Source organism: Mercurialis annua, linkage group LG1-X (genome assembly GCF_937616625.2).
Source record: "Mercurialis annua linkage group LG1-X, ddMerAnnu1.2, whole genome shotgun sequence".
NCBI lineage: Eukaryota > Viridiplantae > Streptophyta > Magnoliopsida > Malpighiales > Euphorbiaceae > Mercurialis > Mercurialis annua.
Genome location: NC_065570.1, coordinates 5580445 through 5596741, shown reverse-complemented (window position 1 = coordinate 5596741; position 16297 = coordinate 5580445). Strand labels below are relative to the sequence as shown.

At 32.8% G+C, this 16297-nt stretch overlaps 2 protein-coding genes across 4 annotated transcripts; one reads left to right on the top strand and one right to left on the bottom strand.

Moving 5' to 3' along the window:
* Positions 1-688: 688 nt before the first annotated feature.
* On the top strand, positions 689-4250 carry LOC126655437 (protein SCARECROW). Its single transcript, XM_050349628.2, has 2 exons — positions 689-3093; positions 3608-4250. Exons 1-2 carry the CDS (start codon positions 1223-1225, stop codon positions 4107-4109), a joined length of 2373 nt encoding a protein of 790 aa, XP_050205585.1. The 5' UTR covers positions 689-1222; the 3' UTR covers positions 4110-4250.
* Positions 4251-9956: 5706 nt separating this feature from the next.
* Positions 9957-16005, bottom strand: LOC126664127 (probable galacturonosyltransferase 7). Of its 3 annotated transcripts, none has more exons than XM_050356474.2 (9): positions 15660-16005; positions 15485-15528; positions 15245-15313; positions 13194-13275; positions 13055-13104; positions 12598-12899; positions 11543-11900; positions 10902-11450; positions 9957-10781 (listed from the first exon to the last, which is right to left on the bottom strand). In XM_050356474.2, exons 1-9 carry the CDS (start codon positions 15790-15792, stop codon positions 10503-10505), a joined length of 1866 nt encoding a protein of 621 aa, XP_050212431.1. In that variant the 5' UTR covers positions 15793-16005; the 3' UTR covers positions 9957-10502. The 3 variants fall into 3 exon arrangements, with proteins under 3 accessions (XP_050212431.1, XP_050212433.1, XP_050212432.1); XM_050356476.2 differs by having other exon boundaries at positions 15245-15310; XM_050356475.2 differs by having other exon boundaries at positions 12598-12896; positions 15660-16004.
* Between the last annotated feature and the right edge of the window lie 292 nt (positions 16006-16297).

The following is a 16297-nucleotide window of genomic DNA, read 5'->3' as shown; positions in this document are numbered from 1 at the left end:
ATATTTCAACCGTTGATTTGAGTTACAAAAAATAAAATTAATATTTATACTCATAAAAATGACTACTTCCTCTGATCTATAACATTTGTCACATTTGGAAAAAAATTAATCCATAATATTTTTCATTTTATAATATCAAAAAAACATTGTTTCCTTTTTTTTAGATTTTTTCTCTATTAATTTATTCAAAGAATATAATAAATAAATAAAAATAATAGTTACAAATATAAATACATTTCAAAATAGGTTTATGTTAGTAAAAATGTGACAAATTAAGATATATTAATTGTATTTTAAATTTTTGTGTGAAAATTAACTGTAATAAATATTACTCCCTCCGGTACATAATATTTGTCGCATTTGAGAAATTTTTTTGGTCCATAATATTTGTCATGTTATGATATCAAGAGAGCATTAATTACTATTTTTCTATGTTTGTCCCCCATTAATTTATTGAAAGAATATAAAACAAATAAAAATGGTAGTCATAAATGTAAACAAGTTTCAATGTAGAATTAACTTAATAAAAGTATTTATAAATTAAGACATATTAATTGTTTTCTTAGTTCTTGTGTCAAAGCCAAATACGACAAATATTATGTACCGGGGGAGTATGCATCTAGAGAGTATAAAATATAAATAAATCTACATTATAAAAAGAAAAGAAAAATAGAAGTAAAGTGGAAATTAATAAAAAGGCAGAGAGGAGACGAAGATCATAGTAATGGCCGTTGTATGAAGACGTTAAACAAGCAACGACGAACATAAACGCCGCATTTAATTTCTCTCTCTCTCTCTCTCTATTTACACTTCATCTTCTCTCTTCCTATAAACACCATTTTCATATTCTTTAACCAACATTAAACGACGCTTAGCTACCGGCCACCAGCAAAAACTTCCGCCATTTACAACCACCACACTGTCTAGGTTTCTGCTGAAGTTTCACATGGATCCAAAAGCCATAGCTATACGCTATACGTTTAAAATATACTACTACATCAGTGCAGCACAATATTAAAAAAAGATTCATGGCTTCGGGAACTGAGAGATTTTAGAAAAGAATCTTTTCTTTTCTTTTTAATCTCTTCCTCTGTCTTAATCTTTACACCGTTATCTTCTTTGGCAGTTTAGCAACATCAACTTTTTATAACCATGAAGAACATCGTCTTCGTCTTCATCTCCGTCGAGTCATCTCAAATTTTGAGAACTTCTTTTTATAACCATGGCTGCTACTGCTGCTGCTGATTCTGGCTCGATTGAAATCAACGGCGGAGATGAGTCTGATTCGAATGTAAGTATCAACAATAACAGTGCGAGTAAAGCAGGTTTAAAAATGGTGAGAAAAAGAATGGCGTGCGAGATGATGGAAATGCAAGCGAATGCGAATCAGAATAACCAGAGATGTTACAGAAGAATGATGATGATGATGAACAACAACAGCAACGCCAATACTCTTCCACAGCACCAACAAGATGAAAATTCTGATTTATTAAGTGTAAATTTTAACCCTAACCCGAACCAGAATCCACACCCGAACCCGTATCCGTTACTGAATAACACTAGCAACTACTCCACTATGAGTATGACCACTACAATGTTACCTTCTTCCACAAACATGACGTCATCCGGGTCATTGTGTGGGTTATTATCCTCTGCAGGAGCAAACAACTTTTCTTCCAGTGTTCTTACACCCCCAGCCCCAGCTGTTTGTGGCTTCTCTGGTTTACCCTTGTTTCCTTCTCAGACAAACTCCAGAGCTCAAAACGCCGCCGTTTCTGCTGCTGTTACTGCTACTACAAGCTCGTCAATGGAGGATGTGTCAGCTACTGCTTGGATAGACGGTATTATTAAAGACCTTATTCATAGTTCTACTAACGTTTCGATTCCTCAGCTGATTCAAAATGTTCGTGAGATTATTTTTCCTTGTAATCCAAGTCTTGCTTCTCTTTTGGAGTATAGACTCCGCTCATTGGCTGAGCCGATACCCACTTATCCGGTTGATAGACGACGGAGAGAAGCGTTGCCGCCGCCGCAACTGCCACGGGAGTACAATATTAATCAAGGTCAAGCTGGTTCTTCTTCTGGGTTGTCTTTAAATCTTGAAAATATTACTGCTGGTTTTCCATCGTTATTACCAGTTAATTCTACTTCCGCCGTAGCTGCGGTGGCAACCGGTGTTCAACCTCCGGTTGTTAATCAGTATTCAAACTGGGTACCAGCTGCTCCGCCGTTGATTAACCAGCAAATGCAAGGCAGCCCATCTTCTACCTCAGTTACACCACCGCCTTTACCATTAAACCAAGAACAAGAACACGAGAAATCCTCATCAGCAGAAACCGAACAACCACCACAGCCACCACCTCCGCCGCAAACCACCGCCAGAGAGAAAAAAGAAGAGCAACGGCAACAAAAACGCGACGAAGAAGGTCTCCACCTTCTAACCCTACTACTCCAATGCGCCGAAGCAGTCTCAGCAGACCATTTCGAAGAAGCAAACAAAATGCTCCTCGAAATATCAGAACTCTCAACCCCCTACGGCACATCGGCGCAGAGAGTCGCCGCTTATTTCTCCGAAGCCATGTCCGCCCGCCTAGTAAACTCATGCTTAGGAATATACGCAACGCTCCCATCAATGCCCTTAACACACACTCAAAAAATGGCGTCAGCTTTTCAAGTATTCAACGGGATCAGCCCGTTCGTTAAATTCTCACATTTTACGGCTAACCAAGCAATTCAAGAAGCGTTTGAAAGAGAGGACCGGGTTCATATTATTGATCTTGATATCATGCAAGGGTTACAATGGCCCGGCTTGTTTCATATTTTGGCTTCGAGACCAGGTGGGCCACCTTATGTGAGGTTAACTGGGTTAGGAACTTCTATGGAAGCTCTTGAAGCTACCGGTAAAAGACTGTCGGATTTTGCTCAGAAACTTGGGCTTCCTTTTGAGTTCTTCCCGGTGGCCGGAAAAGTTGGAAATTTGGACCCAGATAAGTTGAATGTTAGCAAGAGGGAGGCTGTTGCTGTTCATTGGTTGCAGCATTCTCTTTATGATGTTACTGGTTCCGATTCCAATACTCTCTGGCTGTTGCAGAGGTAAAAAAAGATTTCATCTTTTTAATGCTTATACTGAATCTCGAAATTTATTTTTATATGTGTATATACACAAGATCCCATGATAAAATCTTCTTTTCTTATTCACTTTTGTTTGCTTTTTTCTTATGTAATGATGGGTTGTTGCTGTTGTTTTAAAAAGTTCGCAACTTTTTAGCTTCATTTTGCATGAACTAAACATAAAGTTGCTTTCTTTAATCACAATTATTAATGAGTTTTTGATGTTCTTTGAAAGTTTGCTACATTTTAGCTAGGTAGCACACACACGGGGCACTCGGATACGGACACGGCGAAACGTTGTTGTTTTAACTTTCCTGTGTAAAAGATGAAGTCCTGTGTCCGTAAACGTTTTCGAAACGGGACACATTGATTGATTGAATGAAGTGTCTATAAAGCCTAGCATTTTAGCTTAATTTTGCATGAATGACTAGTACTAAACAGAAATTTACTTTCTTTAATGAAAATTACTAATGGGTGATTGCTAATTGTAATGCAGGTTGGCCCCAAAAGTTGTAACAGTAGTAGAGCAAGACCTGAGCCATGCCGGTTCATTTCTCGGCAGATTCGTCGAGGCGATACACTACTACTCGGCACTATTCGACTCGTTAGGGGCGAGTTACGGAGAGGAAAGCGAGGAGCGTCATGTAGTAGAGCAACAATTACTCTCAAGAGAGATCAGAAATGTGTTAGCAGTAGGAGGTCCATCAAGAAGTGGGGAAGTGAAATTTCATAATTGGAGAGAAAAACTAAGACAATCTGGTTTTAAAGGCATTTCACTTGCTGGTAATGCTGCTACACAAGCTACATTGCTGCTCGGAATGTTCCCTTGCGATGGATACACTTTAGTCGAAGACAACGGAACGTTAAAACTCGGCTGGAAAGATCTTTGCTTGCTGACGGCTTCGGCCTGGCGGCCGTTTAACGCTTCGGCTAATGTTCATCATCAGTTCCATCAGCATCAGCCGCAGCAGCACCATCGGCTTGCTACTGCACCGTAGACATGATATGAGTAAACAATACCATTAATTTTTTCTTGATTTAATACATGTTTTTTTGTTCTTTTTGTTTGGCTAAACTGATCTTCATATGTTTAATTGTTACGTTCTTTGCGTTAAATCATGAATGTGAAATTTATTGGAGATCTTGGTTTGGCAGTACGTAAAGAAAAGTATTGTGGCAAAATGAGTGATTAAAGAAGTTTCAACTTAGACGTAAGGGTAAGGATAGAGATGAGACAAAAATAAATATGATAGAGTGAAAAATATGAGGCTGAGAGTAGTTTGTTCAGATTTCAGAGTCTTTTGTACTGTTAAAGTGTGTTGTGTTGTCCATGTCCTTTGAGTTTTTATCACGTGAATCTACTTCCTTCTCTTTCGCATACAAGTATGTTTTGGGGAAATTTAGCGTTTTATTTATGAGAAGGTCATATAAATTATCATTTGATCAAATATATTAGATGTTAATTTCCTAGTTTTTTTTATTAAGGCTTAATTACTTAAAAACCACCCATCTTGTAACTTTTTTTCATTTATACAATGACCTAGGGAAATTTTCAATTGTACCCTATTTTCGATTTTTATGTTTCATCTCTACCTAATGAGTTAAATTGAACTATTTTCTTTTAAAAAAGAATTTAAATTAGTCCTTCATTTTTAACCTATATTCTGATAAAACGTTAATGTTAATTATTTATGTATCTTGTTTTTAATATTTTCATCCTTAAATTATCAAATTTTTTAATTTTGGGGTACAAATAAAAAATAAAAATTGAAAATAGGGTACAATTGAAAATTTTCCTAGGTCATGGTATAAATGAAAAAAAATTATAAGGTTGATGGTTTTTAAATAATTAGGCATTTTGTTAATAAAAAAACTTTAGAGGCATGTATTTAGGGTTTTTTTTTCACAATTGATGAATCCGGTAAAAGGTCGGCATCTCTTTCAAGTCGCTCCAAGTTCGTCTTTTCTTGGGTTTCTTCATAATAAATTTGATATATGCGATTTTCGAGTTATGTCCTACAAAACGAATAAAGTTAGATAGGATTTTTAGATTTTAGGTTTGAAATTCAATCAGAAACTTAAGCTAGGTGGCGTTTGATAAAACTGAAAATTAAGTGCTTAATTTTAAGTGCTGAAAATAATAATTGCTGAATTTTTGAGTGTTGAATTAAATAAGTCTGTTTGATAACTACAAGTCTGCAATTATTGAATATTATTGAAATTATTATCTTTACACATTATAAAATTTTAAAGGTTAACTATTTTAAATATAAATTACTAAATACTAATTGTATATTATTTAAATTTTTAAAATATAAACATATAATATATAAAAAATATTATGAATATTATATATATCATAAATAAAAATTACATAATTTTAGTTGCATATATCGATAATTAGTTCTTAAAGATTATAATGATGCTTTCCTTTAACTTGAAAATTAGCACTTAAAAAATAAAATACTAATTTTCAAAACTTTGAAAATCCATTTAAATATGATAATTTATGTTGTGCATTACAAACAAAAGTTCAAATAATATTAAAAGCGAAAATATTAAATAAATAACATATATATTATAAAAATAAAAGTAGAGATAGAATAGAATCCTTATAATGGAATATATAGTTTTTTGCAATTTGAAGTGATGATCTAAATATAATACATTCATTGCGAAATAACAAAAAAAAATTAATATATGTGAGATAAAATATTTTTATTAGTGACTAATAATTGAAAATAATAAAGATATAAAGTTTATTCAATAATAAAATTAATATTTAATAACTTAATGTTTTCAGTAAAAAAATAAATTAAAATTCTTGACTTATTATTTTAAGTGGTTTTTGACTTAACTAAATAAGTTAAATTGAATCTTTTTGAATCATCAAACCAATTTAAAATAATTAAGTGCTTAATACATGAATTTAAATAATAAGTTGGGTTATCAAACATTAGCATTAATCTCCATGTAAAAAATTACTATATTAAAAAGAAAATAAAACTTAACTTACTGTAGTATAGGTTGACTTGTCTTATATAAAAACTTATTGATTGACTTTCTTGTAAACTAGCTATGTGAGATTTTTGGGTGTAAAGTGGTAATGTGAGAGTTTGTCATATTTCATCATTAATCCCCATGCGTATTATACAAATATTTATTTTGGGTTAATTCATTATACGTATATGTTTTTTTTTGTAAGGCAGAATCATTTATCGTTTTAGAGATTCGGTCTTCAAATTCTTTAATATTAATCTTATATGTTTAAATCTCTTATCATTTCGGTGACACGGTTTTCAAGTCTTTATAATTTCTTTGTGTGACCGAATGTCTCTTTTAGAGATACGGTCTTCTACGTCATATAGAATTTTACTTGTATTCTTGGATTTCTCATTATATTGGAGATCTGTTCTTCGGCCTTTCATAATTTTGAATATCCATTCTTCTTTTATAATATATCTTGTATGTCTGAATCTCATATTGCCTTAGAGATTCAATCTTCATCTTATTCATATAATGTTTCTTGTATGTTCGAGTCTCTCATTATTTCAAAAATTCGATCTTCATCTTCACACCGCTTTTTACAACTATAATATCAATGCCAAATGATAAATATTTTTAATGGGTATGTGCCTTCTTCAACTTTTTTCTCGAATCTTGTGCGAGAAGTTCTTTCCCCCTTTGGAGTTTAAACTTGCAAATATTTATGTATGTTTATGTTCATAGGTATTTTCCATTTATGCTTCTTGTTGTGAGTTCTTTCTCATGTTCGGGCGGTGCCATGTGGTATTTAATTTTTATTTTTTGTTACTTTGAGTTTTCTCTCATGCATGGACGCTGCCTAATAGTGATATTTGCCTTTATTCTTGTTGTTTTGATTTGGGGACGTTGTCTGTTTGTGGTATTATGCTTTTTCTTGATCGATTGTCGCTTGATTTCGGGATGTTACACGTTAGTGGCACATGCCTTTGTTCTTGTTGCACTGAGTTCGGGATGTTACACATTTGTGGCACATGCCTTTATTCTTGTTGCCTTGAGTTCGGCATGTTGCCTTTTGTTGCATATGCCTTTATTCTTGATGCTCTGAGTTCGGGACATTTCCCGTTTGTGCATTTTGTGTTTTTCTTGATCGATTGTCGCTTGAGTTTGGGACGTTGCTAATTTGTGGCATTATGCCTTTTTTGATCGATTGTCGCTTGAGATCATGATGTTGCTCGGTTATGTCATTATACTTTTTCTTGATCGATTATCGTTTGAGTTCGGAACATAATCCGTTTTTGGTTGTTGACTTTTGGGTAATGTTTCTCATTTATTTTGTTTGTTGTCTTGTGAGAAATGTTTCTAATATATTCTGACTGTTGTTTTATGAGAAATATTTCTGATTAATTTTGGTTATTGCCTTTATTACCGATGCCTTATAAATCTAATTCATATCTTTAAGTATTCTTTATAATGAAGGATAGATTAAACATTGTTAGCCCTACCAATTAATAATAACTTGATTACCCTGAATCGTTATTACCATCACAATTTAGAGAATAATAAAAAATAACCCGACAATTATAATTAAAGCATTAAGAATAAGTTATCTAGATAGACCACGCAACGCAAATATACTAGACAGACTCATGTTTTATAATTATGTTATTATTACCTTTTCCAATCAACTTACATCAATGATGTTTACTCATAAATCAATTTGATCATATAATTGGTGATCAAGTAATTATAAACATTGATTCCAATAATAAAAATTGCAAGAATAAAAAAAGATATATAAATTAGTTTTCTGGATTTAAATCATACACTCATATTACTTACAATAATTCTAAATTAATTAATTTAGCTAGACATGATAAAAGTAAACAAGCAAACAATAAACAATTGCATAATTAAAGAGAATGGAGAAGAAATCAAACTTGATTTGACTTAAAAATAATCCACTTCAACAAAACCTTGAAATTTAAATTGTACTTGGATGATTTTACATGTTAAGCTAAGAACAATTAAGCTAAAAATTTGAACTAAATTAAACTAATATACAAAGAATAGAATGATTTATTGACATAACGAATTGAAGCTTTGAGTTGAACTTTATTTATAGAAGGTTTAAAATTTGAGTTTTGTTTTAAGTCATTCCCTTTTTAGGATTAGGATTAAGTGTTGAATATGTAAAAAAACAGTCATAATCTAATCTAATTTGGACTTGATCTTTGTTGTAAAAGAAGTCCAGGTCAAAATAGAATTGATTTCCGATAAATATAGCGCGTTCCAGAAATTTTTTTAGTCGAATTCTACTCGCAGGGCTATCCTTCTGAGATGGGGCATCCTGCTGCCTAGTGGGATCTGGACGCCCTGGCAGGGCTGTTTGGCAGATATGAATCTTACCGAGCTGATGATCCTGCTGGGCGGCAGGAATGGCTTCGTTGGCTGGATTGTTTTTCAGCGCAACCATCAACTTCAGAAAATCATAATTATTTGCACACACCTTCAAATTATTCTTGATTTATTGGTAGCTTGAGATATCTAGTTTATTTTTTAAGGATCATAAGTCTCTAAGTATTATGAAATAAAGGGTCAAATGTGCAAGTAGGTTGATACACAGTTTGTCAATATTCAAAAATTCATAAGTTAAACTACAAAACTCTGAATGATGTAATTCTTAATATTTTAGAAAGATTACGATGTCTACTATAATTCATATACAAAACATTTGAATCACTCATATGCATAATGTTTTAGAAAGATTATTGATTTGAGTCACTCACATTTTTCAGTTACAATCTTATATAACCTGCCAGATCTAGAAATCACTAGAAACATAGGCATCCAAATCCGTTAATCTTAAGGAATATCAAAATATAAAAAAACAGAAAAATCATTTTTAAATTTAAATTAATTCAAAGTTGTCACCACTACACAAAAAGTTTACAATATATACCATAGTTGTCAAATCTGAACCGGACCAGCTGGTTCAATTGGAAAACTCGCAAACCAATCAAATCATCGGTTCGGGTTGCTCTAGAACCCTTTCAAATGGAAAAATGTATTGAGGTGAAAATTGATTTATTGAAAAAAAAATTGCTAAAACTAAAGCAAAATATTAAAATTAGACTTTTATTATAACATTTAAAAGTTTTGGATGAAATTGCAACAACCCACAAAAGTTTGAATTTAATTTACCATTAAACTTATCGTTTTTTCATTATTTATTTCATATTTTTATTAGTTTAAAACTAAATCCAAAAACAGATCACTTAAATAATAAATTAGTTGATTATTTAATAATAAATACAGTCCCGTCACTTCCGTGAGATCGACTTTTACTTATCTTATATTACTTATTATAATATTGTACACTTGCAATTTCGTATACCAATTATTAATAATAATTTATAACAAAGAAAGAATAATTTTATTTTTGGAAAGGTAGTCTATTATTACTTTTAGATTTATTATACTTTTAAATAGACATATTATATTAGTCTAATTTTTCAAATCATAATAAAAATTGATTGTTTTATTGCGCTTTCATAAATGGAATACAAATTGATATATTTATTTCTCTAGTAATCTAACGAAAAGTTCATTGTGATTTTTTTAAAGTTTATTTTGTAACAAATTTTTTTATAATTTATTTCAGAATGCTAACTTTTTTTATATAATTAATGTGTTAGTGGTATATTAAGGTTGGGTAACATTTTATAGTTACCCCAAAATTTACTAATAAATTTCATATATAAATTTAGGCCGTAACATTAAGCAGCAAAAAAATCTTTAACCCAACAAGTGCTCTCCGAACCAAGATAGTCTCCTATCACTAAAAATCAAAATCATAACAATTAAGATCGTTACAAAATGTAACGAGTAACAATTTTTTCATTAATGAAAAAAAAAATCATTGTTCTAAATCAAATAATAAAGAACCTAATAAAAAAAAGAAAAGAATGAACTCACTATGACAATCAAAAGACTACTTTGCCTTGTCATCCATCATTTACATCACGAATGCACTATAGAAACACTTAAATTGCTGAAACAAACGTACGTACCTTCTTTTTGTACATAAATTATTGCAACTCTCAAAGCATTCACTTGCTACTGATAATGAAGTTGTTTCCTCTCATTGCTTGACCAAAAACTCGCATTTCATGCACCAAATAATCCTCTTCAGGCCCTGGCAACTTTCAAAAACATTTTGCTTCCCTTCTGCTTTGCTAATAGACAGTACAAAAAGTATTCTTTTATTTACCAAAAGAATCACAAGGGTTACTCTGTTGTAGACTACCCTTTGCTAATCCAGCTCATCGGAAAAATCTCAATGTTCATGCTTCTCGAGCCTAGATTTCCAGAAAACATCGTATACTACTACTACTACCATCAGCTTGTCATTGAACCACATTGCATTGGCTCAGGAATTGATCGTCTTGGTTTAAAAAACTTTTCCAATAGGATTTATACTTTTGGATTCCTACCTCCAGCCAAGGTTTCATTCTTCCATTATAGTGTAGTACTGCCGCCTTTTTAATGACTTCCACATTGAGCTCACTATCGTGACCTAGTCCAGATAAAGTCCATACATTATCAAGAGTGTATATTTGGTCGTGAAATGTGAGCAAGTTTGCACTTAATGCAGCAGCTTCGGGTGATGCTGACACCCTGGTGACCTGATTTCCATGGAGATGACGGTTAGATTAAAGCTGTGTGTTTCATCATTCATTATGAGAAATGTAATAAAAATATTAAGAATAAATTTATATAAATATAGATAAAACAGTCTCTATCACCTGTTGGCCCAATTTCTGGTAAGTTTCGGTTAGACCCAGTTCTCTCCATCTGGCAAGATCAATTAAATTTACTCCAGACATCCAAAGACAAGAATTCTTATCGAAGCTATAACCATCAATCAAGTAACTGGCAAGTTGACCCAATCGCACAGAGCATAACTGTAAGGCGCCATTTACTTTTCCTCCCATGTTAAGATTCCACAAAGCCGACAAGTCTTGCTGAACAACAACATCGTCATCCAGAACCACAACTTTCTTCAAGTTTGGGAATATGTAAGGAAGCAGATAGTGAGCATTAGAGAAAACCGACATGTATTCTGTTTTTAATTCCGTTGCAGATGGATTATCAACACTCGAAAAAGAAACGCGGAACTCAACAGGTAAGGACATGCTCAACAAAGCTGCTTTGTCATGGTAGTCTAGGCCAAGTTGTTCTATGTTCAACACTTGAATAGCAGCTTCCCTGTACACATTTCGAAAGAACCACAACTTCGTTGCAAAATAATTTTGTTGATCTGTCAGCACGTGAAAAACTGAATTTCCAGTATCCTGCAACAAGTAGAGTAACCAACCTAGTATCAATACCAGAATTAAAAGTCATTTGACATAGAAAAGTGCATAGAAAAATAGAAGAAACATACTCGTGTATGTGTAATAGTCGAGTTAATTACAACCGCAGATGCCAGTATATTGTTGGAGAAAATAACATAATGATTCAATGAAGGGTCCGTAAATTTCTCAGAAATAGAGGGCTCCGTGTCACTTAAAGAGGAATTAAAATATTCCACAGTCAGTTTCATAGATAGACAGTGAAGACTCTTTGGCATGGTCTGGACTGCAAGCTGATAGAGATATGCACTCTGTTTCAAGTGAAAGTTAGCTTCATCCTCGGTCCATTCAAGTATTTGTCCCAATTTCCTAGCAACATTGATACATTCCACTGGGAACCTTTTAGCTTTAGCTATAACAGCTTCAATCTTCTCTAAAGTTTTCTGGATTCTGATCATATAACCAGCAATGATTAGTATGGTACCGCAGAAATTGTGGGACATCATTTGCAAGCATTAGATGACGCAATTGAAAGATATCAAAGTCATAACTTTGATAATCTACCACGGTAGAAAAGGCCTATGTACCAAGAATAGTACCCACAGTAACCTCTACAAATAGCTACATATAGAGCAGACTAAATGATTTTTCAACCAAAGATTTTCAGAGAATAGAGATTTCACTACCCTAATAATGGAAATTTTCCCCCCCAAAGGATTCTTTCTATCTAATTGGTGCTTCGAGGAAGAACTGCCGTTTGATGTTTTTAATTTCCCTTCTTATAATAGATTGTGCAAGGAAAAGTCTCTTATTTGTGCAATGCTAATCACATACAAATACTCAAAAGCCGATTATGATGAACCTTTTAACAGTCATAATTATAATTAAGTGTAAGGAAGATAGACAAAGCAGAGATGCAAGAGGTTCTTGAGAATGTGACAAGAAATGACAACTAAGGAAATAATGATTGAAATTCATCGGGGAAGGCTATAACCTAATGTTGCAAAGCTTAATTTTGCATTTAGATATCCCAGTAAAAACACTAATATCAATATCATTAATGCTTGCTTCCTAGAGCAAGACCATTATTGATAGGCTTCAGAATTAGATGATAAATACATCACACAAAAACATCGTAATCACTTACTGTGGTTTAAGATCAGCATCTGTTGTACTTTCACTAAAAACATGCTCCAGCTCCTGAATGCATTGTTTCATCTCTTGAGTTAACTTGCCTTGTCCAGGAAGCTTGGCAATACTAGGATAATACGATCTAGCTACAAAAAGCCTGTCTTTTAATTTTTTCACCATAGAATCTTTCATATCTTCTCTGTGTTCTTCAAGCCATAAGCAATAGCTCCCAAATCTCAGCTCACATGACTTTTTATTTTCGTCAGCTAAACTTTTGTTGAATTTAGTCTGTTCTGTCATTTGAGGATTCTCGATCTGCTAACAGTAACATAAAACAGACAAACAGAAACTTAGACTTCAAAGCCTGACAATTGACAAATTCAGTAAACCAAAGAGATGCATGCACACATATTAGACTTTAAAAGCATTGCAATTGACAATCTTTTCAGTAAACCAGAGAAATGAACACATACATTTTGATCAAGAGGTGGCTTAGGTAGAGGACGCGGTGGAACATGAGTATCTGTTAACAATTGAAGAAAACGTAAATCGTATATTAAGGAACAACAGTCGTCCATCAAAAAACTCTTGCTAAAATGAGCTCAACTATACCTTTTTGGGGTGGTTGGCGGTCATGATTTGAGGCTGTACTGCTAGTAACATTCCTTGCTTCATTTGTATGGTTTACAGCATCCTGAGAAACAAAATAAAAGAAAACATGCTGGTTAAGCACCACATCAGATGCCATACTATGCAACAGACATGATTTTAAGCTGAAATATAAAAGAGGCAATCAATTAAAAAGCCAGCACATGGTTTGCTTTATAAGGGAAAAAGAAGACGACTGATGGTAAGAGACTTATTGAATTTATTTTAACGATTAAATAACACAAGAGTGTGTAAGTGCCACAGTTCTCAATGAATCAGAAAAGCAAAGCCTTTACAAAATGTTTTACACTGACATTTTTCATAAGACCTCTCAGCTGCAACTAAAAGTTAAAATGATATTAGTCCTCCCTCCAGCAAGCAAGCAACTACCAAACACAACTGATACAGATTTTTGGGTACATATGACAAGGGGTGCGAAATAGATAAAATTAACATTGGTAAAGCACACATCTTAAAAGAGTAAAGGGAATTATCCGAGAGAGGAAGAACAAAAGAAACAAAGGGAAGAGTGTACAATAAAGAAGTGTTATTGCTTTTACCAAATATTAGATAATAATTGTTTAGTGTTCTTTGAAATGGTTCCTTCCAAACTATACATTAAATAGTTAAAGAATGAATTAGTAATTGTAGATATAAAAGAGTAATTGTATGTCCAATGATGACAATGGTTACTATGCGGTACGCCCTTAATTTAAGGGGTCCAATTTTTTTGATATGATAATAGAAAATTTTGGAATACTCGACATATAAGTTAGAGACGTGAATTAGAAAGCTTTGGATTCCAAAGAAGGCTAATGGATAGACTAATAATACAAGAAATACCATAGATCAAAGGTTTATTATTATTTAATCCACAATATGGCAAGATAAGAGATTTTAAAAGCTCTTGTTACTAGGAAGAATGTTAAGCATAACGTCTTCACTAGATCAACAACAATTACAGAATCAATTCCACCTGATGTTAAATGATGATGTAAATGGAAGGACTAATTGGATTTTTGTACAACGCTGTCCATGCAATAGAGAAATGAAGTGACGAACTTTACGAGTCTTGAAATTTTGGTTTTATTTTTTACAAGAATGAAACTATCTTCGTTTCCTTTCACTTATTCTTTGCATTCTGAAGACAGTTCTGATTTTACATATTTTTACCTTTTTTCCATTTCTTAGACAAGAGATGTATGTGTTATCAACATTGAACTTATCAGCAAGTTCACTTAAACAGACGTTTTACCTGAAAGTAATAAAACTGATAATTTCCATATCTTTGTATATCCTAAACCCGACTTAGATCATTTTGACAATCCAGTACTGATCACATTCAAATATACAACTATACATGTAACTTCTTTTTTCTTCTATCCTTTTCAAGTGATTCATAAATTAAGTCCAAATCACAAACCTGCATAAGGCTCCATGTACCGAATTTTTAACTAATTCCTAAAGAACTTTAAGACTATAAATGTTGTTACAACCCGCAATGGCATAGGATAAGTAGACAAGTGTTCCCAAAGTGCTTTAAAGCCTTTTTTTCTTTTCCCACCCGAAGTTAAGGTTTCAATATGGGAATAACAGGGAACAGTACTTGGTGTTATGCACATTTTATAGTAGTGTTTAATCTTCCCGAACTACAATTAGACCTTAATTGGAATAAAATAAACTATTTCCAAGAATTATGTTCAACAGCATTCTTGCAAAATCCTGTCATTTTTAGCATAATTCTATTTGTTTCAACATGCCGTATTGCTTTTAAAACGAGATTAAACAAATTCTAGCAAAATACCAATTGTACAAATTCCAACAAGAAGCAAATGCTAACCTCCGTCAATTATCAATTATCAGTACAAACGGAAACCTAGACAGAATCAGCACACTTATTCCCAAAACCTGAACTACATAATCATTCTAACTAAGCAATCAATCACTAAGTTCGCTACAGCTTAACAATGCAATAATAAGGATTCACTGCGAAAAAAGAAAATTCACTATCAAACCTTTTCATTCTTTTCATCTGGATGATTCGGCGTAAAATGTTCCATTATTTCCTCTATTTTATCTACCTTCTGAAAGAAAAATAAAATTTCAACAAACAAATCAAACAGGAAACGCACAGAAATTAAATCAGCAAGAAAAAACACAACTCGCATTATTATTATTATTATTATCATTCAATCCGGTTTCAATACAAACAATTAAAATGAAAGAAATTATATATTAACTTTCAACGAGCTTACCGGACCAGAGTCAGAACCTGGAGTTGGATGATCAGAGGCATAACCTAACAAAATGAAAACGAATGAGAAATCAAAGAGATCTGAAACACATTAAACAATATAACCGAATCTATTCATATAAACGTGAATGTAGTTCGCCAAGCATTTGGATCTGCTAGTGAGAGTGAAAACTAACCTTTATAAAGGCCGAGCAAGAAAACGAGAGGAACGAGCATAGAAAGGACGACGAGAAACAGTACTCCTATGGCTAAAAATCTCCATCGTCTTTTCCCTTGGTACACTCCTCCGCCTCCGCCTCCGCCTTTCATTTCCTTCCTCCGTCCCGTCGTCGTCCTCCTCCTCCGCCGTAACTACTTTTCCGGTGAATCTGACGTTGATTTAATGAGAGGAAAGGGAAATGAGTTGAATGAATGTGATTAGAATTGAGATTTGGAAATAGAAAAGAGTGGGAGGTTAAAGTTAATGATAGAGTAAAGTGAAGTAAAGATTTGAGAGAATGAATACTAGTACAGGAACAATTGTTTTTCTTCCTTTTTTATTTTTAATATTTACTATAGTTTTTAACGTAAATTTTAAAAAATTATAAACCAATTTATTTATGTCTTGCGATTTTTTGCAATCACAGTTCGTTTTCTTTCTTGTTTCAGTAATTACAGATTGAGAGCACTTAATTAATTTTCAATCATACCAAATTAAATCATATATAACTGAGTTAAATACATCAAATCTATCATACCCCTCTTTAATTTTATAATAGAATATAATAACAAAATTAAAAATTGCTACTATATTCAGCAAAATTAAATACTTATA

Bases quoted from the DNA above. Each gene is read 5' to 3' on its own strand.
- LOC126655437 (XM_050349628.2), top strand. From the start codon at position 1,223: ATGGCTGCTACTGCTGCTGCTGATTCTGGCTCGATTGAAATCAACGGC. The intron at 3,094-3,607 runs GTAAAAAAAGAT...ATTGTAATGCAG, and splicing joins ACTCTCTGGCTGTTGCAGAG to GTTGGCCCCAAAAGTTGTAA.
- LOC126664127 (XM_050356474.2), bottom strand. From the start codon at position 15,792: ATGAAAGGCGGAGGCGGAGGCGGAGGAGTGTACCAAGGGAAAAGACGA. The intron at 12,900-13,054 runs GTATGTGTTCAT...TGTTACTGTTAG, and splicing joins AGCCACCTCTTGATCAAAAT to CAGATCGAGAATCCTCAAAT. The intron at 11,451-11,542 runs GTATGTTTCTTC...TACTTGTTGCAG, and splicing joins CGACTATTACACATACACGA to GATACTGGAAATTCAGTTTT.